The 27,993-nt window shown below is 38.0% G+C and overlaps 1 protein-coding gene across 2 annotated transcripts; it reads right to left on the bottom strand.

Moving 5' to 3' along the window:
• On the bottom strand, positions 1-27,666 carry UBXN8 (UBX domain protein 8). Of its 2 annotated transcripts, XM_042934456.1 has the most exons (8): positions 27,231-27,663; positions 19,670-19,792; positions 16,543-16,613; positions 11,346-11,468; positions 8,597-8,737; positions 6,509-6,550; positions 2,841-2,915; positions 1-487 (listed from the first exon to the last, which is right to left on the bottom strand). In XM_042934456.1, exons 1-8 carry the CDS (start codon positions 27,316-27,318, stop codon positions 320-322), a joined length of 831 nt encoding a protein of 276 aa, XP_042790390.1. In that variant the 5' UTR covers positions 27,319-27,663; the 3' UTR covers positions 1-319. The 2 variants fall into 2 exon arrangements, with proteins under 2 accessions (XP_042790390.1, XP_042790391.1); XM_042934457.1 differs by lacking the exons at positions 1-487; positions 2,841-2,915 and adding an exon at positions 3,211-3,260 and having other exon boundaries at positions 6,454-6,550; positions 27,231-27,666.
• Between the last annotated feature and the right edge of the window lie 327 nt (positions 27,667-27,993).

Genomic DNA, 27,993 nt, shown 5'->3' with positions numbered 1-27,993 from the left:
TCATATGATTTTGTTTTTCAACACAGTGATAAATGATGTCAGCTAGGAAAAATACAAATCATGGAGTGCCTTACTGTACACATTTTTATCTAGTTTTCAGATGGTACATTATGACGGCACATTCCAAAAACTATTATATGCAGAGATCAATCCTTTTCTAATCCTTCGTGTCCATACATTCCCGAGGATATCAACATTAAAATGTTTATTGCCTTGAGCTCAATCAAGGTATGGCATGATTTTAACGTGAAACCTTTACTGTCCTGTAAGATCATGGCATAACTGATTTTATGTAAAACAGGTCATTCTCATTTCTTAATTAGTTGCTCTGGTCTTTTTCTTCCACATTGAGTACAGTATCCATAGTTATTCCAATGTCCTGCAGGGACCAGCCTTCCTCTACTTCCAGAGGCCTTCTGGGAAAGGAAGTAGAAAGGCTGTATAGAGATATGTGGTACCCTATTTTCATCATCCAGTGAAATAAGACCTAAAAGATAAAAAGTTTAGTTATCAAATACTGTGCACAGTTGTATCCCTCTAGATTACCATGATATTTTACAATTCCTTCATTGTTAAATCATGCCCCGAGGAGTAATAAAACAAAACCTTCTAGAATTTAAAGGAAAATAGCATACCATGAATTGTGAGATGCAAATAACCCTTAGTACCTTTTGGAAGTTTCAGAGAAGGCCTAGGGACTATAGACATCTATAGACAGCAGAGGCATTTAACAACTAGGAAAGTCCCAACCACAAGGAATGGGGTGGTTATTCAACATAGAAAAGTTGAGAACAAAAGTTTAGCACTTGGGAAAAAAATTATTTAGATCAAAACCTAAGCCAATAGTCCACATCAAAATCACTCAGGAACTTTGTCACCATAGACCTATCCAAGCCCTAGGGACTCTGCCTTAGGATAGTCCAATTGTCAATGGGCCACCCCTATAAATTGAAAACATTTCCTGTTATGAGGATCTCCATAGTAACCATCAAAATGTCCACTTACTATTGCCTAAAAATGCCTGCCAAAGGATAGTTTGCTGCTTTAGGAAGAAACCTGGATACTACAATGTTCTCGAAGGAAGCTGGAGTAGCAACTACAGATAATCTCTGACTTCTCCTGCTAACCACCATCCAAGAACCTACTGATATTCCATGTAACAAATGTACATCTAAGTCATAAAGCTTCCTAATTTTCCAATATTTGGATAGACCTTAATTCAACCAATTCCCACATTATACCTTTGATCATTTATCTTATTTCTATAGAATAAATTCTCATAAGTGAAATTAATGAAACAAAAGATCTATTTTAAAGGTTACACGGGTAAATTATCTCATAGGAACAGTGTCCCAATTTATAAATTTATAGTCATAGGAACAGTTAATGAGAATCACCATTGTCTCCACACACTAGCCACAACTGGCTTACTCTTTTTCTTTTTTTAACATTTATTTACTTTTTGGGAAAGTGCAAGTGGGAGAGAGGCAGAGAGAGGGAGACAGGATCCAAAGCAGGCTCCATGCTGTCAGCACAGAGACTGATGTGGGGCTCAAACTCAAGAGGCGTGAGATCAAGAGTTGCCCCCTTAACCAACTGAGACACCCAGGTGCCTACATAACTCTTCTTTTTAATCTTTGACAATCTGATAGGTAGAAAATTATGTCTCGTTTTAATTTACACTTCTTTGATTCTAAGTAAGGCCAAATATTTTTTCCCTATTTTTATTTGTCACTTTTATTTTTCTTTAGGAAATCCTAAGTGGTTTTTGTTTTTTTTTTTCAACTGCCATCCTACTGAGGTGTTTACCTTTTCCTTGATTTGTATTTTAGCTCTTTATTAAGAAATGACTCTAGGGGTACCTGGGTGGCTTAGTCAGTTGAGCGTCCAACTTTGGCTTGGGTCATGATCTCATGGTTCATGGATTCGAGCCCCACGTCAGGCCCTGTCCTGACAGCATGGAGCCTGGAACCTGCTTCAGATTCTGTGTCTCCATCTCTCTCTGCCCCTCCCCTACACACACTCTCTCTCTCTCTCTCAAAAATGAATAAATGTTAAAAAATTTTTAAAAACAAGAAAGAAATGACTCTATCATACATAGATGTAAAATATTTTCTCCAAATATTTCTTTAACTTTACAATTTTTTCTTTATAGAATGTTACATTTCTATGCAGTTGAATCCATCAGTATTTTCCATTATGGTTCATAGCATGCTCATCACAGAAGGTTAAATGCAATCAGGATAGAAAACTAGATATATTTCAATACAGTGCATAATTATATGTTTAAATGCACTTAAAAGTAGAAATACACCAAAATATTAGCAACTGACCTTGGCATTAGACTATAGATCAAGCCTTTTTTCCTCTCTACTTTTCTATGCTTTCCAAATTATTGCTAATGAACACAGCATTGTTTTTAAGAGAAAAAAAAAAATCCATTGGAACAAAAGGAAATAAGCCCTAAAGAATGATCTGAAAATTACATCTAAGCAATAGGGCTTAAGTTAATCATCTATCAGGGAAAATGGGAACAAAGTTAATACTGTCTGCTTCTGAAGGATATTAAAGCACATTATCTACCAAGCTGTGAAAATGTAATTAATTAAAAAACAACAAATAAAAAATAGGAAAAGAACTGGGGGAAAAAAAAACAAACTGAAAAAAGATCCAGCATGCTTAATTATCCAAATTTCCACAACACAGAGTATGTATAAATGCCCTTTACCCTTACCTGAAGGGAGCGCCAGACAAGGGAGTGGTAATATCTCCCCCACTGCATGGGAGAAAACTATTGTCAAATTCAACAAAAACATTTCTCAAAATATGAATTTTCTCACCTGTGAACTGCAAGACTTAAAAAACCGTCTTCTCAGGACCCTCCCACTTGGACATCGGAGAGCAACAGCAACTACCTGAGGAATAAAAATGTTCAAATAAGAATTCCAATCCAGCGTGCTCTGCAATTCCAAAATACTACTCCTATGAAACATCCGTAATTCTAAAAAGCTGTATGGGGTTTTATAGGCATTTAGCTCTGAGAGCAGATCAACGTGAAGGTCCAGATAAAATTCACCTGAAACATAAAAATGTCTTCTGAAATGGAAGAGAACATCTTCCTCTTGATTGAGATCAATGACACAGCCTTCTGGCAAGGACACCAGAGACTAGATGCTTCTGTCTGTCCAGATAATATCAAGGTTGCACAGGGGCTTCAAGATTCATCTACCAAACCAAGAAGATCCAGTCCACCTTAGAGTCTACAGACAAGAAAAACACCGGGTTGCAAGGAAACAAGTGTCCCAAGTTACTCTATCATCATAAGCTGTGCGCCATGCCTGTGTCCTCCAAGCAAGTGACAGGCGTGGAGTTGGTCCTGGATGCTGGAAACTCTAGGAGACCTCCTCTCCTGGAGGAGCTCCTGCTCCATCTGCTTTACGTATTGTTTCCCCATCAGTTTCCCTTTGATAAAACAGTAAAATATCTAAAAAGACCTTGCAAACTACCAGTTAATATTATAAGACATTAAAAAAAAAAAAAGATGAAGAATTAATAATTTATTCTGATGGGCATTATTTACCAGTCAGGAAACCCTTTCTTTTTTAAAATTTATTATTATTATTATTATTATTATTACTATTTTAATGTTTATTTTGGGAGAGATGTGGGGGAAGGTGCAAAGAGAGGAGGACAGATGATCTGAAACTGGCTCCAAGCTGACAACAGAGAGCCTGATGCAGGGCCCAAACTCACGAACTGCGAGATCGTAACCCAAGCCAAAGTCGGATGCTTAACCGACTGAGCCACCCCAGGTGCTCCAGGAAACCCTTTCTTATGGCTAACATTATCATAACTGTCCTGGGAGTTATGTAGGCATCGTAAGATATAGAAATGGTGGTTTTACAGCAGGACCTACCCCCTTCAGGAAAGCCATGTTAGAAAATATTTCCATTCAAGTAGATAAGGTATTTGATTCATATCCAAATCAGTGCAATGCTGAGCTCTGTTGTACTTCTACTAATGAATAGTTTTATAATAACACACCAAAAAAATCACAAAACAGCTGAATCACAGATTTGAAGTCAATTTTGCTTATTTTTAGAAATGACAAAATTTAACTTTTGCAGTGAGGTTTTGTTCAAAGCCTAATGATCTGAAAGCAGAATTAAAGCCAAATTCTTTATGAGAAACTAGGGTTTCAAATATACTGAATTAAAGGGGCACCTGGCTGGTTCAGTAGGTTAAGCATCTTTTTTTTTTTGTTTCTTTTTAAGCATCTAACTTTTTTAGTTCAGGTCAGGGTCTCACAGCCACATATCAGGCTCCAGTTTGACAGTGCTTGCTTGGGATTCTCTTTTTCCTCTCTCTGTCCCTCTCTCTCAAAATAAAAATTATATATATATAATATATATAAGTTAATATTTTCCATTATGTTTAGATACTCGAGAGAAATTAACTATCATTGTTTGAAAATCTAGCAACTGTTTTGTTATTACAATTACTATGAAAATTGGTTGTGCTGTTTCTCCTAATATTACTGACAGCATAGAGGATTGACATATGAATGGGTAAAAGACATGGGACACAATCCAAATTGGAAAGTAAATCACAATGCCAAACACAGATTGTTAAATGAAAGCTAAATTAAAAGCGGCAGCAGGGGCACCTGGCTGGCTCAGTCAGTGGAGTGTGTGAATCTTGATCTCTGAGTGGTGAGTTCAAGCCCCAAGTTGGGTGTAGAGATTACTTTAAAAAAAAAAAAAATCTTAAAAAGAAAAAGTAGCAGCAATAAACAAAATTTAATTCCCAGGGACTCTTTAAAATGAAAGGTAGTTTACAATAATGAAAATAGTTGCAGACAGAAAGAAGATGGGAGTTTGTTTGGAAAGTTGACACTTTTTTTTTTTTTTAACATTTGTTTATTTTTGAGAGGCAGAGCATGAGTGGGGGAGGGGCAGAGAGCAAGAGACACAGAATCTGAAACAGGCTCCAGGCTCTGAGCTGTCAGCACAGAGCCCGACGTGGGGCTCGTTCAACTCACGAACTGTAAGATCGTGACCTGAGCCGAAGTCAGACATTCAACTGACTGAGCCACCCAGACAACCCTAATGTCATGTGTTTTAAAACCAGAGTAAAAAAGGTGCTCCCAGTCAAACCTAAGCTATATCTAATTACGTCTGTATTATAAATGGGTGTGAGAATGTAGAAGGGTGTATGTCAGGACAGACATATCACAGACATGAATTTTTTGGGTATAACAGAAAGAAATGAGAAGTTTTTTTCTCTCTCTCTCTCTTTTTTTTTTTTTTAATTGTGTTTCTCCTCAAGGATCAGTATCTGGATTGCATGTTTCATTTTCTCTATTTTTGCATGACTTCTGGATTTTCCTCAGACAGCCAAAGTATTCCATTGAAATGATGCAAGTGTGTTGATAAAATTAAGACCCTCCCAGTGGCAGACTCACGACTGGTTTTCAAGGAGTATAATAGTTGCCAAGCTCTAAGAAATAGAAAACCATCAGGGCTTCCCTTTGCCTAAAGGACTTAATGGCTTTAAAGACACATGCTCCCAGTACATTAGAGACCTGTCTGAAATTCTGCTGGGCAACCACAGGAAGGCAGCACAGAATGCAGCACAGCAGCTGGGCAGATGGAAACTCAGTGCAGTGTGGAGGTTAATTGAACCCTGACCCCCAAAACAGCAAACCATCCTTCAATTCAAACATCTACACAGCAGCTGCATGCTTCATTTTCTCTTTGTTAAGGGGAAAGCTACAATTTGAAGTCATCTGCCTATCTTTGAGAGAGAGTGTGCTCGCGCAGAAGCAGGGGAGGGGTAGAGGGAGAAAGAGAATCTCAAGCAGGCTCCAGGCTCATCAGGGAACCTGCAAGGGGCTCAGTCCCACAATCCAACCCTGGGATTGTGACTTGAGTCAAAATCAAGAGTTGGTCCCTAAACTGACTGAGCCACCCAGGCGTCCCTGATTTTTTAGTAAAAAGTAACCCCTGGGCTCCTGGGTGGCTCAGTCAGTTAAGCATCTGCATTCAGCTCAGGTCATGATCTCACAGTTCGTGGGTTTGAGCCCCACGTCAGGCTCGGTGTGGTCAGTACAGAGCCCTCTTCAGAACCTCTGACTCCATCTCTCTCTGTCCCTCTCCTGCTTGCTCTCCGTCTCTCTCAAAATAAATAAATAAACAAACAAAAAATCTAGAAAAAAACAAGTAACTCCTTTGCTGACCTAAAGTTTTGGAAAAGCCCATGTATCATATCTCTGCCTGATGAGGTGGGGGGGCTCTAAAGACCCACTCAGTGGATGGCAGGCTCCAAAACTGGACACAGGCTGAGAGGTTTGCTATCACACCACGTTCAAAACAGACCTAATTACAGGGCTATCACATAAACATGCGTACTCTCTTCTTTTTCTAAACCCAAACTGAGATAAGACATACTCACTTGATGTTAAAGAAAACAAAATATATTTAATTTCCAAAGAAAAAAATGAGCTTACTTCATCAGCTGTTTCAGGAGGTTCTTCAGGTAGATCAAGAACCTAAAGAAAATCAAGTATTACTAAGAAGAATGTAAACATTTTGAAGAAAAAAAAATAATCTCGGTGAGAAGAGTTCCTTTTAATATAGAGTTTAGACACATCTAAGCCTAATGGAATCTTTTATTTATTTTTAAAAATTTCTTTAATTATTTATTTATTTTGAGAGAGATGGAGAGAGAGCGAGCACACACACAGGCGGGGCAAGGGCAGAGAAAAAGAGACAGAATCCCAAGCAGGCTCAACACCATCAGCACAGAGCCCTATGTGGGGATTGAACTCAAACTGTGAGATCATGACCTGAGCTGAGACAAGAGTCTGACGCTTAACAGACTCTGCCACCCAGGCACCCCAATGAAATCTTTTAATATACATTTATAAAAATGTACAATATGAAAGGGCTCAATTAAACATTTTTGGTAAGCCATTCTGTGCTAAATACATGATAATAACAGGATGTGGGATGATAGCTACCAATCTATGCATATTTAAGAATCTCATTTTTATGATATTCCAAGACACTACATAAAAATATACTATTTAAAGACACAGAGGATAAATATTAAGTTCAACAGACCCCAAAGTTATTCAGGTTCATACGTATACACATTTTAAATGTGTATTTTTCTTCACTGGCACTTCTAGGGACTGGATAACAAACATTCACTTCAGTTGTCTTCATGATTTACTCATGTTTCCTTATTTCTGTTTATCTATTACAAAACCAGGTGTTCAGACCATTTTCTCTCATTTAACAGGGTTACCAACAATTTCACCTTCAGGGACGCTTTTTGTTTTTTAATACCACAGACTCATGTTTTCTAGCATTGTATCTAGCCAACATTAACTGCATCTTATCAAATAAACCATTTACTTTCCTTTGGTATCAAAAGCCTGACAGTCAACCAAAATTTACCAACAACATGAGACGATTCATGTTATTAACAAAAGGCTAAGACTCCTAAAGTTTTAATTAGTCCATAAGATCTTTTTGAAATGCTAGAAATAGTTCAATGACTTGACTGCCACCCTCAGGCCCCATTATGGGGCTAAGAAACCTCAGACCAAGAGGCAACACATTAGAAACTATGTTCAGGGAACATATGGCCTCCCAGCATCCCTTAAGAGTCAGGGCAAAGAGATTTATTTCCAACCTTTGCCAGATCCAAGTGAGGGTCAACTTAAGGATTAAAAATTTGAAAGAACAGAAGTAATAATGAACCTCAGCACTGTTCCAAAATGAATGGTTGCTAACCCATTCCCTGGAAGGGCTACTGAGAAAAATATTACCCACGTTAGTAATATTAGCCACTCGGGGGCTTGGGTGGCTCAATTGGTAGAGCGTGCGACTCTTGATCTAGGGGTTATGGGTTCAAGCCCCATGTTGGGTGCAGAGATTGCTTAAAAATAAAATCTTTTTTTTTTTTTTTTTTTTTTTTAAACGTTTTTTATTTATTTTTGAGACAGGGAGAGACAGAGCATGAACAGGGGAGGAGCAGAGAGAGAGGGAGACACAGAATCTGAAACAGGCTCCAGGCTCTGAGCTGTCAGCACAGAGCCCGACGCGGGGCTCGAACTCACAGACCGTGAGATCATGACCTGAGCCGAAGTCAGACGCTTAACCGACCAAGCCACCCAGGCGCCCCAACTTAAAAATAAAATCTTAAAAATTTTTTTAAATAAAAAATTAATAATATTAGCCTCTCACTAAATATGGGTTAATCATGTCTTAGTTACCTGTAGGAATATTTCCCTTAGTAAACGTTTTTCATTTCTACATAATAAAATTACTTCCTCAAAAGAACGGAGTATTTTGTAAATCTGTCATTTATCTTCATAGCTGCCTTCTAAGTGTGGTTCAGAACATTAATATTAGTATCAAATAGCAAAGTGGTTTTTAATGAAGCTGATCCCTTTATAAGGTAGTGGGAAGACACCATCTGGATTAAAAGCCAGTCCTAATCTTCACTCAGTATACCACCTCGCCCAGAGAACCATATTCCTACTGCACACTGATACAATTACATGAGTAGGCATTCAGTAATGAACCTCCTTCTGCGTGGGCTGTTCAGCAGATGGTGAAACTTTGGTTAGAGGCTTAGGCAAGTTCCGTCTCTTTGCTGCTTCTCTGCTGTTTGATGTTTCAAAAGATGTCTGACTCCCATTTTCAAGCACCAATTCTTCATCACCCTGGTCAAAAACAACAGACAATTTCTAAATAGTCTCTAGTATAAACTTTGTTCAATTCACAGTGGCTCTTTCTTTTACCCTGACGGCATTTCAGTAAAAAATGACATTTCAGTTAAAAAACAAAACAAAACAAAACTCAGGGGTGCCTGGGTGGCTCAGTCGGTTGGGTGTCCCCTCGGCTCAGGTCACAGTCTCGCAGTCTGTGAGTTCGAGCCCCATGTCAGGCTCTGCGCTGACAGCTCAGAGCCTGGAGCCTGTTTTGGATTCTGTGTCTCCCTCTCTCTGCCCCTCCCCAACTCACACTCTGTCTCTCTCTCTCTCGAAAATAAAATAAAAACATAAAAATAAATTTTTTTAATTAAAAAAAATTTAGTAAAAAATACTGGCTGGCTCTGTTGGCAGAGCATGCAACTCTTAATCTCAGAGTCATGAGTTCAAGCCTCTCATTGGGTGTGGAGTCTACTAAAAAAAAAAAAAAAAAAAAAAAAGCACTTAGTCAATATTAGGTCCAGAAATTTAAAGCATTATTTCCTTGGACAAGAAAACATAGAGCTTAACATCCTGTAGAAACTACTCTTATCCAGCCCTGGGGCTCCCCCTGATAGACACAAGGCTGAGAGGCATCTTTCCATTTTAATTGATCCCCACAGTTTTGAGTAGGGTGGAAGAAATAAGAAAACCTGAATGATATCCTTTTCTCCTTTCATTAAAGGATGCAAGACAGTGCAAGGGATTACGCTTTAAAAAGCTGTGAAAAGAGAATAGGTATGTAAAAACATGTCTGTGTATGTAACCATGAAATACTTCCATAGTTGAACATGGCCAAAGTATCCTGTTACATATATTTTAGTTCTCAGATTCAAACTCTGATCTTCCTTTTGAATTAATCACTTTAGAAAGCAAAGGAATTTATTCCAGAAACCATATTACTTTTTATTAATACTATCCATTAAAACATTTTCCTGAGCAAGATAATTAACTTAAATGTCAAATTCTCAGATACACACTTACTAGTTCAAAAATACCCTTTTCTACATCCACTGACTTGTAAAAGTTCTCTTCATCAGACTAAAATGGCCACCATTTTGGTGGGCTGTTTTATTCCTTTATCCTAAGAAAACCTGGTGGAAGGGGAGGGGCAATGGGAGTCAAGAGATCTAGATGCTCAATAGTTAACTGGCCAAACAGGCTGACTGCAAAGTACCAGGCTCCATCAGCTGCCGCCTACACTTTCTCTCAGCAATTAACATTCTGATTCTCACATTTTTTTTTTTAAGTTTATTTATTATTGAGAGAGATAGAGAGAAAACCAGTGGGGAAGGGGCAGAGAGAGGGGAACAAAGGCCCAGAGAGCCAGATGCGGGGCTCAAACTCACAAACTGTGAGATCATGACTTGAGCCGAAGTCGGCTTAACTGACTGAACCACCCAGGTGCCCCCTGATTCTCACATTCTTGATAGTCCTAAGAGCCTTAAGTCATAACAATGCCAGTGGTCTGCTTGGTCCCTGACTTCTTGTTGTCCCCATTAATTAGGTTAAAATATATGCTACTAGTGTCATGAAGACATAGCCTGAAAGCAAGGGGCAGAATGACTAATTCACTTTGTGACCATTTGAGAAAAAGGTGTGGCCAGCTAAAGTCAGGCTTCTGAACAGAAGACAAACCGAACAGAAGACAAACTCATCTCCGAAGTGACATCACTCCACAGAGCAGGCACATTTCATGCTGCACATCTTTCGCATTAATTTCATTACCCACCCTTGATGCATATTTACCATTATGAAATGGATAACAACGATGTCTAGCTTCACAGTAAGAATCCTGTTAACCTTTACTGGATCATTTTATTTATAGGATAGTAAAAGATGCAATATAAATAGAAAGCAAAAAAACCCAAAAAGTCTTTGGGACAGGAATGATCTTACATATAAAATCTCTGACTAGTTACTCTCAAACTTAATTTTTTTTTTTTTTTTTTTTTTTTTAGGTAGGCTCCAGGTCCAACATGGGGGAGCTTGAACTCATGGCCCTGAGATTAAGAGTTGCATGGTCTACCAACTGAGCCAGGCAGCCACCCCTAAAACTTAATTCCTTTATGAATATCGTTTTTCCTCTGTAAAAAAACTTTGAGCTGAAAACTACCATTAGCAAATGACAAAAGTTCATACTCAATGCCAAAGGAAAAAAGAGTCAAAGGTTAATCTGGCTTTATAGAAACAGAGCGAAACATAATGAGTATAATGTGAGCTTGTCATACCTTGGAGATCTTAAGGAAAGATCTGAATTTCTTCATATAAAATATGGTGATTGGTCAACAGTTTTCTCAAAGACAACTTTATGTTAGAGCTTCTCAAACATCTAGGTTATATGCTCTTTGGGCACCAAAAGCACTTAAGCCTTCAACACACAAATATGCTCTATGTACCATCATTAGCAATAAAGATTCCTAAAAACCAGACCAGTTTAACATCATTCGAAATTTTAAAAACCCAAATATGTAATATGCTTGTACATTATATGTACTTTTACATTATATGTCATATACATATATTGCATGTATGTATGTAGTAGCAGAATTCAAAATATAAAGTGAGACTATTTTCTAACCCCAAGTTTATGACCATTGCTTAATTTCCAAGTTTCACCCGTCATCTGATAAAAGCGCTCTTCCAGTTTTCTCAATTTCATCTCCTGGTGAGGTTTTAGAACATTCTCTATGTATCTGCTGACCTATTAAAAAAAATAATAAATGAGGCGTTATTACCATAACATTCCAAAGATCTTCCATGGTCTATAAAGTTGTAAATAAGAAACAGGTTAACAAATTTGTGTTTTCTTTCACACTAAATTTTGTCAAAAAAGCAGCATCCTCCTTTTACATCACTCTCTAAAAATCTGCATATATACCTAAAGCAGATAAAAACAAATGTTCTATGCTTATGCTTATTTGGCAGTTGGCCTCTAGATATTTTAATGTGTTTTCAGTGCAACAAAAACTTACTACGAGCTAGGGATACAAAGATGCATAGGATGTGATGCTTGGCTTCTAGGAGCTTAAAGTCAAAGCCATTTGTTCAAGGCACAATGCCCAAGGCAAGAAGTCACTTGGAAAAGTGTTAATGAACAGCTTAATCATAGTAAAGTAGAAAATATTTTTGGGCTTAAAAGAAATGGGAGATTCTGGTGGGGTTTTTTTGTTTTTATTTTTATAAGTTTATTTATTTACTTTTTGGGAGGGAGGGGCAGATAGAGAGGGAGACAGAATCCCAAGCAGGCTTGCACTGTCAGCGCAGAGACCAACGTGGGGCTTGAACTCACAAACTTCAAAATCATGACCTGAGCTGAAGTCAAGAGTTGGACGCTCAACCAAGTGAGCCACCCAGGCACCCCAGAAAAAGAATATTGTGAACAACTGTAAACCAACAATTCAGAAAACCAAGATGAAGTGGACAAACTCCTAGAAACATACAAATTGCCTAAACTGACTCAAGAAGAATTAAGAAATCTCAACATACCTAACAAGATATTGAATCAGTAATTAAAAGCCTCCCAGTAAAGAAAAGTAGATTCACAGGTGAATTCTATCAAATCTTTAAACATTTTTTAATGTTTATCTATTTTTGAGAGAGAGAGAGAGCGTGTGCATGTGTGTGTACACAAGTGGAGGAGGGGCAGAGAGAGGGAGAGACACAGAATCTGAAGCAGGTGCCAGGCTCTGAGCTGTCAGCTCACTCAAGGCCCGAACCCACGAACTTCAAGATCATGGCCTGAGCAGAAGTGGGATGCTCAACCAACCGGGCTACCCAGGTGCTCTTCTATCAAACCTTTAAAGAAGAGTTAACACTGTCTTGTTGACACTCCAAAAAATAAAAGTAAGAACAGTTCCTAATTAATTACATGAGGTCAACATCATCCTGATACCAAAGCCAGGCAAAGACACTACAAGACTAGTACAAACCAGTATCTCTTATGTAGATGCAAAAATCCTCAACAAAATTCTAGCAAACTGAATCCAAAAACATACTGAAAGGATTATATACCAGCTATGTGTGATTCATCCCAAGAATGCAAGACGTTTCAACATAAGAAAATCAATCAGTGTAATACATATCAATAAAACAAAGGGGAAAAAATACATGATCATCTCAATTGATAAGGAAAAAACATTTGACAAAACTCAACACTCTTTATGATAAAAACACTCAGAAACTAGGAATAGGAAGGAACTTGCTCAACATAACGAGTAGCTAGAAAAAACCCATAGCTAACATCACATTCAGTGGTGAAAGACTAAAAGCTTTCTAAGACCAGGAACAACACAAGGATGCTGGCTTTCACCACTACTATTCAACACCATTTAGAAATTTTAGCTAGAGCAATAGGCAAGAAAAATAAACAAACACCGTTTTGGAAAGGAGGAAGTAAAACTATCACTATTCTCAGATGACATGATCTTATATAGGCATATATTAGAGATATTGAAGGTCAGTTTGCAATAAAGTAAATATCACAATAAAGCAAGTCAAATTAATTTTCTGGTTTCCCAGTGCATATAAAAGTTATGTTTAGGGATGCCTGGGTGGCTCAGTCAGTTAAGTGTCCGACTCTTGGTTTCAGCTCAGGTCACGATCTCATGGTTTGTGGGTTTGAGCCCCAAATCAGGCTCTGTGCTAACAGTGTAGAGCCTGCTTGGGATTCTCTCTCTTCCCCTCTCTCTCTGCCCCTCCCCTGCTGGTTCTCTCTCTTTCCTTGTCTCTGCTCCTCCCCCACTTGTGCTTTCTCTCTCAAAATAAATAAACTTAAAAAAAGTTATGTTTATACTATACTGTAGTCTACTAAGTGTGCAATAGCATTAGGTCTACAAAAAAGTACATGCCTTAATTAAAAAATACTTTCTTGTTAAAAAATGCTAACCATTATCTGAGCTTTCATTGAGTTGCAATCACTGATCACAGATTACCATAAAAAACATAATAATAAAACATTTGAAATATTACAATTACCAAAATATAACACAGAGACACGAAGTGAGCAAATGCTGTTAGAAAAAAATGGCACCAATAGACTTGCTCAATGTAGGGTTGCCATAAACATTCAATATGTAAAAACAAAAACAAAAACAAAAACAAAAACCTGTATCTGCAAAGCACAATAAAATGAAGTACAATAAAATAAGGTTTGCCTTAATAGAAAATCCAAAGAATCCATGCACAGCAATCATTAGAGCTAATAAATAATAAACAAAGTGCAGGGTACAAGATCAACACAGAAAAACCATTTGTATTTCTATACACTAGCAATGAAAAGTAAAAAAAGGAAATTAAAACCACAATTACATTTAAAACAGCATCCAAAATAAAATACGTAGAAATAAATTTAGCCAAAAGGGTAACTATGTACACTGAAACCTATAAAATATTGTTGGAAGAAATTAAAGATATAAATAAGTGGAAAGACATTACAGGCTTATGGTTGAAAGTTTTAATATCATTAAGATGTCAATACGAGGCAAAGCAAGGAAGACTTAATATAAAATGTCAAAACTACCCAAAGCAATCTATGGATTTTGATGTAATCCTTCTCAAAAATCACAAAGGCCTTTTTTACAGAAATGGAAAAGCCAACTCAAATTTATTTGAAAGTGTAAAGAGCCCCAAATAGCCAAAACAATATTAAAAAAGAAACTGAATCCCCACCTCACACTATATACAAAAATATATACACACTATATACTCAAAGTGGATTAGTAACCTAAATATAAAAGCTACAACTATACAACTCTTTTTTTTTTCTTTTTACAACTATACAACTCTTGAAAGAAAATATATAGGGGTAAATCATCATGGCTTTCAATTTGGCAATGGATTCTTAGAGGGACAATGGATTTGGCAATGGACACCAAAAGCATGAGCAACAAAAATAACTGGATTTCATCAAAACTTTTGTGCATCAATGGATAATATCAAAATAATGAAGAGAACCCACACAATTGGAGAAAATACTTGGAAATTATGTATCTGATAAGAGTCTAGTATCCAGAATACATAAAGAACTCTCATTTAAAAAAAAAAAAGACAACACAACCCAAAAATGGGCAAAGAACTTGAACAGACATTTCTGCAGAGAAGACATAAGAACAGACATTCTCCAGCAAGCATATGAAAAGACGTTCAACATTATTAGTCATTAGGGAAATGCAAATCAAAACCACAATGTGATACCACTTCATGCTCATCACAATGAGAATTTATTGTTTATTTTGAGAGAGAGAGTACATGGAAGGGGCAGAGAAAGAGGCAGAGAGAGAAAAATCCCAGGCAGGGACACAGGGCTTGAACTCACAAACCTCAAGATCTGAGCCAAAATCAAGAGCCAGACACCTAACCAACTGAGCCACCCAGGCACCACTACAATGAATATTTAAAAGGAGGTGGGGGTGGGAAAATATATGTCCGTGAGGAAATGGAGAAATTGGGACCCTCAGAAATTGGTGAGAATATAAAATGGAATAGCTGGTGTAGAGAACAGTTTGGTGGTTCCTCAAAAAGGTAAACACAGAATTACCAGATGACCCAGCAATTCCACTCCTATATATATATACCCAAAAGAACTGAAAACAGGTACTCAAAGAATTGTGTCCAAATATTCATAGCAGCACTATTCACAACAGCCCAAAGGTGGAAACAACCTAAATGTGCATCAGCAAATGAACTGATAAACAAGTTTTTTTTTTAACGTTTATTTATTTTTGAGACAGAGAGAGACAGAGCATGAACGGGGGAGGGTCAGAGAGAGGGAGATACAGAATCCGAAACAGGCTCCAGGCTCTGAGCTGTCAGCACAGAGCCCAACGTGGGGCTCGAGCTCACGGACCACGAGATCATGACCTGAGCCGAAGTCGGCCGCTTAACCGACTGAGCCACCCAGGCGCCCCTGATAAACAAGTTTTGATACATCCATACAATGCAATATTATTTACCCGCAAAAAAGGAATGAGGTACTGATACATGTATATGGATGAACCCCAGAAAACATTATTCTAAGTGAAAGAAGGCAAACACAAAAGGTCACATATTATGTGATTCCACTCAAATGAAATATCCAGAATACATAAATCCATATAAACAGAAAGCAGACATAGTTGCCAAAGGACAGGAGTGGGAATGGAGAAGTGACTATTTAATAGGTACGGGGTCTTGTTTTGGGGTAAAGAAAATGTTTTGGTCATTTCAGGGTCATGAGTTCAAGCCCCACATTGGGCACTCACTAAAGAGAGGTTTTGGGGTAAAGAAAATGTTTTGGTCATCCCAGGGTCATGGGTTCAAGCCCCACATTGGGCACTCACTAGAGAGAGGTAGTGATTGCATAACACTGCGAATGTTCTAAATGCCACTGAATTGTACATTTTAAATTGGTTAATTTTTTTTAATTGGTTAATTTTAAGTCATGTGAATTTGACCTCAATAATTAAAAAATCTGAGCTCATGGGGCACCTGGGTGGCTTAGTCAGTTAAGTGTCTGATTCTTGGTTTCAGCTGAAGTCATGATCTTACAGTTCGTGAGTTTGACCCCCAGTCAGGCTCTGCACTGAGAACACAGAACCTGTTTGGGATTACCTCTCTCCTCTCTCTCTGCACCCTGCCCCCCACTCTCACATGTGAGCATGTTCTCTCTCTCTTTCAAAATAAATAAACTTAAAAAAAAAAGTCCAAGCACAAATGCAGAAAGCAACAGACCTCGATTTTAAATGCCCCAAGATGTTCTGTATTCTCTTTATATATACTCTCTAAAAATTATGCTTTACCTTTTCACCCTGTGCCTCTTGTTGTTTTTTCCTGACAAGTTTTTGCCTTTTTTCATTCTTCTCTTCTTCTTCTAAGACATCAAAACATAAAAATGCTTTTTAATTCCCAAATATCGTAAGTTGAATGCTCTTTTTTCTGAAAGTCTGTAGATAATATTTTGGGAGAGACGAGCCTTCAAAAAACAGACTGTGTTTTTCAAACGATGAAAATGAGGTACATGCAGACAGTTCAAACAAAGAAATCCACAAGTAAAATCTGTAAGAAACGGTCTGTTCTGAAACAAAAATTCTCTAACATTCATTAATATCATATGTCATAGTTTTGGTGAGGAGTCTTCAAGAATGATTATATTGGATTTTTCATGCTAGGGCTTCAGCAGCTCCAAGACATGGCATGAAAGCCCATTTCTGCACATGAAGTGGAGAATGCTGCCCTGTAGGCATGTGTGCCATTTGGTCACCCTTGACATGACAGTAAAAGCATCATACCTGGGCGCCTGGTTAACTCAGTTAGTGGAGTGTGCAACTCTTTTTTGTTTTTTTTTTTTTTTTTAATGTTTAGTTATTTTTGAATGAAAGAGAGACAAGAGTGTGAGCAGGGGAGGGGCAGAGAGGGAGGGAGACACAGAATCTGAAGCAGGCTCCAGGCTCTGAGCTCTCAGCAGAGCCCGATGTGGGGCTCGAACTCACAAACTGCGAGATCATGACCTGAGCTGAAATTGGATGCTAAACCAACTGGGCCACCCAGGCACCCCATGTGTGACTCTTGATCTCGGGGTTGTGAGTTTGAACCCCACATTAGGTATACAGATTACTTAAAAATAAAGTCTTTTAAAAATAAATAAAGGGGCACCTGGCTGGCTCAGTGGGTAGAGCATCTGACTTCATCCCAGGGTCATTAGTTCAAGCCCCACACTGGGGCACGGAGCCTACTTTAAAAAAAAAAAACAAAACATACGGGGCACTTGGGTGGCTCAGTGGGTTGAGCCTCTGACTCTTGGTTTCGGCTCAGGTGATCCCACAGTTCGTGGATTTGAGCCCCAAGTCAGGCTTTGCACTGATGGTGTGGAGCCTACTTGGGATTCCTTCTCTCCCTCTCTCTCTACGTCTCCCCCACTCTCTCTCTCTCAAAAAAAAAAAAAAAAAAAAAAAAAAGCTTTAAAAAAAATTCATACACACATATAAGCAACATGCCTAGATCCCAAAAGTGGAGTTTGCTTGGAAACTCCCATGACTGAACCAATATTAGGTTATTAGCCACTGAATGGCAAGAGAAAGAATTTTTGCTGTTATATAACCTTTTTTATTCTAGGTACACTAAGTTTCATTTGAATTAATTTCATTTAACTGTATTCCCTTGAGGAATTAGACATCTTTTTGGAAAATACATCCTTTAACCTGCCTGGCTCCTTAAATAGGAGTGTTCCTTTCTGTCAACAACTTTCTCTCCTGGCAATAAATATATCCTCAAGTTTATTAAGGAAAGATTAGGGCAGCAAAGCACATAGGAAAGCAGAAGGTCTAGTCTGGCCACTAACTTGCTATGTGATGAGTTAGACTTAGTGATCTTAAGACTCCCCCTTCTGACTCTGAATCAAAGAATATAGTTTCTAAATAAATCAACAGCAGGTGATTAAGGGGCTTTAATCCCTTTTTTCTTTTTAAGTAGGCTCCACACCCAGCATGGGACTTGAACTCATGACCCTGAGATCAAGAGTCACATGCTCTACTGACTGAGCCAAATAGGTTCCCCAAAAGTCTTTAATCCTTAAAGCCACTGAGAACTGACTGCTTCTGAACCTGTGATACACTTCATCATGCAAATCTTTACAAAACACGGAGGATTAAAGTTTTGGATGAATCTGAAGTCTTGTATCTCAATATCTGATGACACTAGGGAAGATACAAAGTGTATAAATATGCGGATTTTTTACTCATTTAAAGGAAATCTGACAATAATTAAGCACTTTATATAGTCTTAATTACTTCTTAAATAGTTTTAGCCTTCAGTGATGACTATGTCTCAAAATCATTAATCCGTAAATGCACCAGAATGATGTACACTCCAACAATAAAAAGGTACAATTTAAACTACAAAAACTATGTCAAATACACGTTTCCCTTATTTATAAAATATAGAATATTTGACCATTTAATGCCTGCAGCAAATATCCTCCTGATGTCAAATGCACTTAACACAAAATTTCCAAGAGAAGTTACAATGCTCTTATTTAATTTTCCAATGGATAATTTGAAGTATAAGACATCAAATAATTTACCAAAAGAAGAAAAGAATTTCAAAAATCTATGATTGAGAGACCCTAAAACATCTAGATTGTCTTTTATGTTTGGGTTGAACAGTATAACCTTTTAGGATTATGGTTATATTCATGGTTAATTTGGAAAGGCTATAAATTAAGCACTGCTTATTTTCCTGTCATTTATTTACATTTAAATAAGTAGCAAAATGAAACACAATGTACCAAAATCACTATTGGCAAGCTTCTTTGTAAAAGGATGTAAAAATTCAGGCTTTAGTTTTAGGATTCATCTTTTCTGAAGTGAAATACAATATTGTTTTAAAAGGCTTCTAACACTTTTAACATTGTCAAAGGCTTTGACAAATTTTTACTTACCAAAATTACAGTAAAATTTTTTGCTTATCAAACATAAAATAAGAACAAGCATGGTTTCCTAAAATTAAGAGTAAGCACTTAACTCTACAGGTAAGTGTGTAAACAAAAACTGCCAAAGTGAAAGGAAAAATAAATTAGGTTGAAAAGCCTCTACAGATTAACGGTAGAAAACATGACCATTTGTTGAATAGTTTATAAACTGAAAACATAAACCTCAAAGAACAATGAAACTGCACAATTTAAAATCAGAGAATTTGCAATGTATCAATATAGAAATGCTATCGTTTCAAATGTGTATACAAGGATAATGTACAATTTCCCATAAAAATGTTGGGATTTATAGTCCGTTAAAAATCAAGACTAAAGTAATGATCAGCTGAAATTATATGTCACAAATTAACAGTAAATGGTTCTAATTATGCAAAATCCTAGAATAAATAATAAATAAAGAGTAGAAAATTATAAAAGGGTAGCATAAACAATAAACTTACCTTTCAGATATACTTGGGAAGATTTAAATGAATTAAGCCATGAGGTAGTCACAGAAATAATTAAAGTAAGAAGAGCAAGTAGTAAGAAAATCCGGCCACACAGCAAAATTAGATCTTTAACTCCTTAAAAAAGTAAGAAAAAAAAGAATAATAATAATTAAAATTCAAAATATTTTCCTTTTTAAAAATTTTAATTTATATTAATTTATATTAAAATTAAAATTTTAAATTAAATTTATATTATTTTTTAAAATTTATATCCAAGTTAGTTAGCATACAGTGCAATTGTGATTTCAGGAGTAGAATCCCAGTGATTCATCCCCTACATATAACACCCAGTGCTCATCTCAACAAGTGTCCTCCTTAATGACCCTTGCCCATTTAGCCCATCCCCCCCACCCAAAACCCCTCCAGCAACCCTCAGTTTGTTCTCTGTATTTAAGAGTCTCTTATGTTTTGGGGCACCTAGGTAGCTCAGTCAATTAAGCGTCAAACTATTGGTTTCAGCTCAGGTCATGATCTCACGGTTCATGAGTTTAAGACCTGCATTGGGCTCTGTGCCCTCCTTTGGATTCTCTCGCTCTCGCTCTCTCTCTCCCCCTCCCCTGTTTGCATTCTCTCTCTCTCAAAATAAATAAACTTAAAAAAAAAAGTCTGTTTTGTCCCTCTCCGTTTTCATATTATTTTTGCTTCCCTTATATTCATCTATTTTGTATCTTAAATGCCACGAGGGAAGTCATATGTATGATATTTGTCTTTCTCTAATTTCACTTAGCATAATACACTCTAGTTCCATCCACATTGTTGCAAATAGCAAGACTTCATTATTTTTGACTGCCGAGTAATATTTCATTGTATACCACATCCTCTTTATCCATTCATCAGTCAATGAACTTTGGCTACTCTCAATAGCACTGCTATAAACATTGGGGTGCATGTGCCCCTTTGAAACAGGACATCTGTAGTGCAATTGCTGGGTCATAGGGTAGTTCTAGTTTTGATTTTTTGAGGAACCTCCATACAGTTTTCCAGAGTGGCTGCACCAGTTTGTATTCCCACCAGCAACGCAAAAGGGTTCCTCTTTCTCCTCATCCTTGTCAACATCTGTCATTGCCTGAGTTGTTAATGTTAGCCATTCTTAAAGGTGTGAGGTGGTATCTCATTGTGGTTTTCATTTGTATTTCCCTGATGATGAGTGATGCTGAGCATTTTTTCATGTGTCTGTTAGCCATCTGGATATCTTCTTTGCAAAAGTGTCTATTCATGCAAAAGTGTCTTTTGCCCATTTCTTCACTGGATCATGTTTTTTGGGTGTTGAGTTTGATAAGTTCTTCATAGATTTTTAGATACTAACCCTTTATCTGATATGTCATTTGCAAATACGTTCTCCCATTCTGTCAGTTGCCTTTAGTTTTGCTGATTGTTTCCTTCACTGTGCAGAAAGTTTTTATTTTGATGAGGTCCCAATAGTTCATTTTTGCTTTTGTTTCCTTTGCCTCTGGATACATGTTAAGTAAGAAATTGCTGTGGCCAAGATAAAAGAGGTTTTTGCCTGCTTTCTCCTCTAAGATTTTGATGGCTTCCTGTCTTACATTTAGGTCTTTCATCCATTTTGAGTTTATTTTAGTGTATGGTATAAGAATGTGATCCAGGTTCATTCATTTACATGTTGCTGTCCAGTTTTTCCAACACCATTTGCTAAAAAGACTGTCTTTATTCCATTGGATATTCTTTCCTGCTTTGTCAAACATCAGTTGGCCGTATGTTTGTGGGTCCATTTCTGGATTCTCTATTCTGTTCCATTGATCCATGTGTCTGTTTTGTGCCAGTACCATACTGTCTTGATAATTACAACTTTGTAATACATCTTGAAGTCTGGAATTGTGATGCCTCCAGCCTTGGTTTTCTTTTTTAGGATTGCTTTGGCTATTTGGGGTCTTTTCTACTTCCATACAAATTTTAGGATTGTTTGTACTACCTCTGTGAAGAATGTTGGTGTTATTTTGATAGGGATTGCATTAAATATGTAGATTGCTTTGGGTAGTATCGACATTTTAACAATATTCTTCCAATCCATGAGCATGGAATGTTTTTCCATTTTTTTGTGTCTTCTTCAATTTCTTTCATAAGCTTTCTAATAGTTTTCAGTGTACAGATTTTTCACTTCTTTGGTTAGGTTTATTCCTAGGTATCTCATGATTTTTGATGTAACTGAAAATGGGATCGGTACCTTGATTTCTCTTTCTGCTGCTTCATTATTGTTGTAGAGAAATGCAACTGATTTCTGTGTATTGATCTTATATCCTGAGACTTTGCTGAATTCATAGATAAGTTTTAGCAGTTTTTTAGTGGAATCTTTTGGGTTTTCCACATAGAATATCGTCATCTGTGAAGAGTGAAAGTTTGACTTCCTTCTTGTCTATTTGGATGCCTTTTATTTCTTTGTGTTGTCTGACTGCTGATGCTAGGACTTTCAACACTATTTTGAATAACAGTGGTGAGAATGGACATTCTTGTGTTCCTGACTTTAGGGGGAAAGATGTGTTTTTCCCCATTGAGGATGATATTAGCGGTGGGTCTTTCATATATGGCTTTATGATCTTGAGGTATGATCCTTCTATCCCTACTTTCTTGAGGGTTTTTATCAAGAAAGGATGCTGTATTTTGTCAAATACTTTCTCTGCATCTATTGAGAGGATCATGTGGTTCTTACTCTTTCTTTTATTAATGTGATGTATCAGGATGCCTGGGTGGCTCAGTCAGTAAGCATCCGACTTCAGCTCAGGTCATGATCTCACGGTTCGTGAGTTCGAACCCTGCATTGGGCTCTGTGCTGACAGCTCAGAGCCTGGAGCCTGCTTCAGATTCTGTGTCTCCCTCTCTCTCCGCTCCTCCCCCACTCACACTCTGTCTCTCTCCCAAAAATAAATAAAGATTTAAAAAAAATTATTAATGTGATGTATCACATTGATTTGTGAATATTGAATCAGCCTTGCATCCCAGGTATAAATCCCACTTGATCGTGGTGAATAATTCTTTTAATGTATTGTTGGATCTGGTTGGCTAGTATCTTGTTGAGAATTTTTGCATCCGTGTTCATCAAGGGAATTGGTCTATAGTTCTCCTTTTTAGTGAGGTCTTTGTCTGGTTTTGGAATCAAGCTAGTGTTGGCCTCACTGAATGAGTTTGGAAGCTTTCCTTCCATTTCTGCTTTTTGGAACAGCTTCAAAAGAATAGGTGTTAACTCTTCTTTAAATGTTTGGTAGAATCCCCCTTACTTTCCTTGATACTAATAACAAATAGTAAGGCATTAAGAAGATTATTTGTAGTAATAAAGAATAGTAAAAGTTAAGCAACTGTCTTATGATTTTTTTCGCATACTCTCCTTTGTGAGCTAAAATTCATCATGGTTGATTATTACCAGAACAAGTTTTCAAAAAACAATTTTAGAACATCTTCGGTCTTATGAATATAGGTATAATTCATGTGACTGACTATACTTATAAACATTATGACTATCAATAATGCATAAATTCTGGTTTCCCTCTGTCCAGAGAGGTAGGTAAAATTGTCCCATTGGGAATTAAATTGTGACATTAGCATCTTGTCAAATTCTAGTTTGTTCATTCATTCACTTAAAGATTTATTTTTATTTTTTAAAGTAGTTTCTATACCCAACATGGGACTTGAACTCACAATCCTGAGATCAAGAGTCACACGATCTACCAACTGAGCCAGCCAGGCACCTCTCAAATTGTAGTTCTACTTAAAAACAGTCATTCAAAAACACCAAATTCATATTTCTCACAGTTCAATTATGCAACTCTGTACCTCTCTATTCCTCAATATTTATTCGGTTATTTGAAAATAAAATCATTATATAAACACCTAGAAAAAAGTAAAACTTCAGTATTTGGTCTTCTTTTAAAAACAAAGATGAAAATTAAATGAGAAAAAATGTAGTAAGTACTTACTTATGGTAAGTACTTATGGTGTAACACACCATTGCTAAATGGTGAAGGAGCAGGTATAAAGTTGGGTTAGAAATGGTTTCTACCCTCCAGGAGTTTTTAGTTTTTTGGTTCTCAAAAGTCACCAGACAGAGGTACAGAAGAACCATCTTACCTATGTGATCAGGGCTGGTAGTCAATTAAAGATTAAAAAATGATTTATATATACACACTTAAATATTTATTTTTATTCAAGTATAGTTTTCTACACTTGTGATAAATATTTTATTTTAACTGAAAACCAATATATAGAGGTGACTGGGTGGCTCAGTCAGTTAAGCATCTAACTCTTGGTTTCAGCTCAGGTCATGATCTCATGGTTCGTGAGCCTGCACCAGGCTCTAAACAACAGTGGGGAGCCTTCTTCAGATCCTCTCTCCTTCTGTCTCTGCCCCTACCCGCTGGTGTGCCCTCTCTCTCAAAATAAAAAAATAACCTTAAAAAAAAAAGCCTCAATATATATTTTATCCTTTAAAAATAAAGCAACTTAAAGCTGTTTAAATACTTCTTTTGTTTTGCCTCACAGTCCTCCAACTTTTTGCCAGCATTAGCTGTTGATTCAAGAGTTGTTCAAGACAACATCTAATTAAATCTAGGGTATTTTGGCTATTACAAAAGTAATTTAATACCTAGAGTATTGGTATTTAGAGAAACCACTGAGTTATGGGATTTATGTTCCACGATACTGCTTTTTGTTCTAACAAGCAAGCAATTTGCAAACATCATATGGGAATATAAAAGAACTAGACTTATGTTTGTTTACATCTTTCAAGTAAAACTTTTTTTATCAAATTGGCTTTTTGGGGGTTTTTTTGGTCCATATTCTCAAGAGCCCATGTGCAAGACACTTCAAAGAGTAACAAATGTGAGGAAGCAGCATTAAAATACTTAGCTTGATGTGCCTGGCTGGCTCAGTTGGTTAAGCAGCCGGCTTCGGCTCCAGTCAGGATCTCGTGGTCTGGGAGTTAGAGCCCCGAGACGGGCTCTGCGCTGATAGCTCAGAGCCTGGAGCTTGCTTTGGATTCTGTATCTCCCTCTCTCTCTGCCCCTCCCCTGCTCATACTCTGTCTGTCTCTCTTTCTCTCTCTATTTCTCAAAAATAAAAAAACATTAAAAAAAATTTTTTTAAATAAAATATTTAGCTTTAACTACAAGTAAAAATATACTGACAATGAAGGCTTTTACACAGTAGAAAAAAGATAGGAACCATTTTTCAATGTTTGTCCAAAAATACAGCCCAGTTGAATGAATGGGTCTAGGAATTCTAGTTTTCCAATTAGCAGCCCCAGCTAAAAGTATCTATAAGTATATACTGTTACTGGATATCTGGAAAACAAATATCAAGAAAGCAAAGCAGGGGTACCTGGCTGGTTCAGCTGATAGAGCATGAGACTCTTAATCTCAGGGTTCTAAGTTTGAGCCCCACATTGGGTGTAGAGATTTCTTAAAAAATAATAGTAATAGTGGTGCCTAGGTGGTTGAGTCAGTGGTCCAGCTCAATCTGGGCACAGGTCATGATCTCTTGGTTCGTGGGATCAGGCCCTTTGTCAGGCCCTGCGCTGACAGCACAGAGCCTGTTTGGGATTCCCTCTCTCCCGTTCTCTCTGCCCCTCATCCACTCATACTCTCTCCGTCCCTCCCAAAATAAATAAAATGAACTTAAAAAAAGATAATAATAAAATCTTAAAAAAAAAAAAGAAAGAAACCAAAGTAAACAACCATCAGTTCACAACTGAGAGGTTTCTAGGAGAAAGGAATTAAGTAAAAAAAAATCAGGAACTAGATGGAGATGCTACCAGGAGTCCAGTTGCATTTTCTAGAATTTTTGGCCTGCTTTATTAAATTAGACATTGTCGGGGCACCTGGCTGGCTCAATCGGTAGAGCATGAGACTCTTGATCTTGGAATCATGACTTTAAGCCCCCAATTGGGCATGGAGCCTATTTTAAAAAAGAAAAAAAATTAAAAAATAAATAAAATAGGCATTGTGATATTTGATGGGAACACAAAAACAGATTAGATGTGGTCTCTGCCTTCAAAAAGCATATTTTCCTGTTGTCAAAGCTGATTATGTGAGATTTCCTTCTGCAACCTTCCATAACTACCTTCTCATTGATCAGTGACTTAAACGTTAGTGCAAAGTAGAAGAGATTCTAAATTAACAGAACAGAGGTGGATGCTGAAAAGACAAGAGGGGGAGCATGTAAATTCTGGACTAGATAAGCGTGAATTTAACATTTCTGTATATCATTTGGATAAAGGTCTTGTTAGATTCCTATATAGACTGAGTGAGTAGGAGGCTTCTAAAAGGACTTTGAAGATTTTTTAAAAAAGCATTTTAAGTTATTTCAAGCAACATTTCCAAGTACCTGAGTGGGGAGAGAGGAAATATACAAAGCTAAGTTTCATCAGGATCTCAAACTTTAGAAATGAGTATAAGGGATACATGCATGTAAACCCATGACTAATATTTCCAAAAAAGGACTGATTCTCCACAGGCCCACCATTTTCCTCTCAGTTTCCCTTTTATCCCAGGCACTACCAAGTACTTAGGATTGTTCAACTTCACTTGAAGGAGTTATCCTTGAATCCCTCCTTTCCCTCACCCAAACATTAATCTATCCACAAATCCTGTGGATTCTACTTTGTAAATATCCCAAATCTGTGCACACTCCATCGCTGTTATCATCCTAGTCCAGGCCATCATCACTACTTGTCTACTTCTAGAGCCTCACTTGCTCCACTGCTTCCACTACAGCCTCCCTCCAAAACATCCTCCACAGAATCCAGCGACTATCTATCTATATCTGCCTCCATCATCCATCCATCTATCCAGTAATCCCTAGGGCCAAAGTGGGGCTTGAACTCACCATCCCAAGATCATGAGTCACATGCTCTACTGACTGAGCCAGCCAGGCGCCCCTCCAATAACCCTCCCTAAATCTCAGTTTCCTCAAGTGTAAAATGGGGATTATACCCCACCCACACCATGGTTATAATACAGACTGGAAGAAATAATGAATAAACAGCACTTAGAGTTAGGTTTATAAGAGGTGGTCAGTGAATGTTACTAACTCGATCCACTCTCCCCTTTAGTCTTCCTGATCCATCCACAGTGGTCTTCATCCTTTTTCTCCAATTTGTCAATTCCTTTGGTCTAGAATGTTTTTGACCCAGGCTTCGTATAATTTAAATCTCTGCTTAAATTCCTCAGAAGGCCTACATCACGTCACCTGTTTCCTTGTAAGCGTTCAAAACAATATGAAAGTAGTGTCTACATATGTTCCTGTGCTTTCTGCCAGCTTCTGTCTCCTTGCACACAAAACTGGAAAGACACTTTCTCTGCGAAGAGAAGTCAGCCTCCTCAAAGCCCTGAGGGTCTTGCTCCCTGAAGTGGGGCCCCGGCGCCGGAAGAGAGGAAGGCGCTATGCAGCCTGGGAGTCGTAGTCTAAGCCGCACGGAGGCGACGTGGCCATGAGACTGGAACCTTACGCAACATTCATGGGATAGTTACGCGGATGCGAGCGTCAGAAGGAAAAAGTCAACAGTTACCTAGATCCGGGATCCCACGCCGGAGCTCTAGACACAAGAGGGGGAGAGCAGAAAAGAGGAAAATGCCAACGACCCCACGAGAAGCCATGATAGCGGGAGCCCCGCGTCCGGGCGGGAGGCCCTCCCCTTCCGGTTGCGCCTTCTGTTGGAAGGTGATGTGGAGCTCTTGCTATGGGAGGGGTTTTCGGTGAGAGCTAGACCCTGAAGCCCGGCGGTTGGTTTGACTGAGATAAGCCCCTGTTTTGAATTCATAGTCTGTAGCCTTATGTTATTAGAAATGCAAGTCATTCCCCCCACGTCACATGGTGTCCCGGAGAGATAAGCATTCTGGCAGCCCGCCTAGCCCAATCTTGTGAAAGCGAAGCTTGGGCGCTAGCGCGGCAGCTCCCCAGAGTCAAGGCCCGTAGCGCTCGCCCTTTTGGACTCTGTGGAAGCTGTGAAAAAGAACTCAAGAGTAAAATGTACCGGAAGAGAAAAGTGTACGTGCTGTTCACGCTGTGAGAAGGCAGCCCCGCGCCTCGGCCTTGTGTCCTAAGAGGCGACTGCGGGCTTTGGGTCAGAGCTACTAAGCACTCCTCCGCTGAAGCACCTTCCTTATCATCCTAACGGTTCCCGGCCTCATCTGCGGCCTCTTATTACTGTGGGAAGATGCTTGTAAAGTGGGGCCTGGCACCTAATTCAAGATCCTGGAGACCCTTGGAGTCCCGCTACCCCTTGCTCTGCATCTCAGTTTTGCCAATAGGTGTTATTGTTAATGACTACA

Source organism: Panthera leo, chromosome B1 (assembly GCF_018350215.1).
Source record: "Panthera leo isolate Ple1 chromosome B1, P.leo_Ple1_pat1.1, whole genome shotgun sequence".
NCBI classification, from domain to species: domain Eukaryota; kingdom Metazoa; phylum Chordata; class Mammalia; order Carnivora; family Felidae; genus Panthera; species Panthera leo.
The sequence above is the reverse complement of the archived record's forward strand: the minus strand, read 5'-3'. Positions and strand labels throughout refer to the sequence as shown.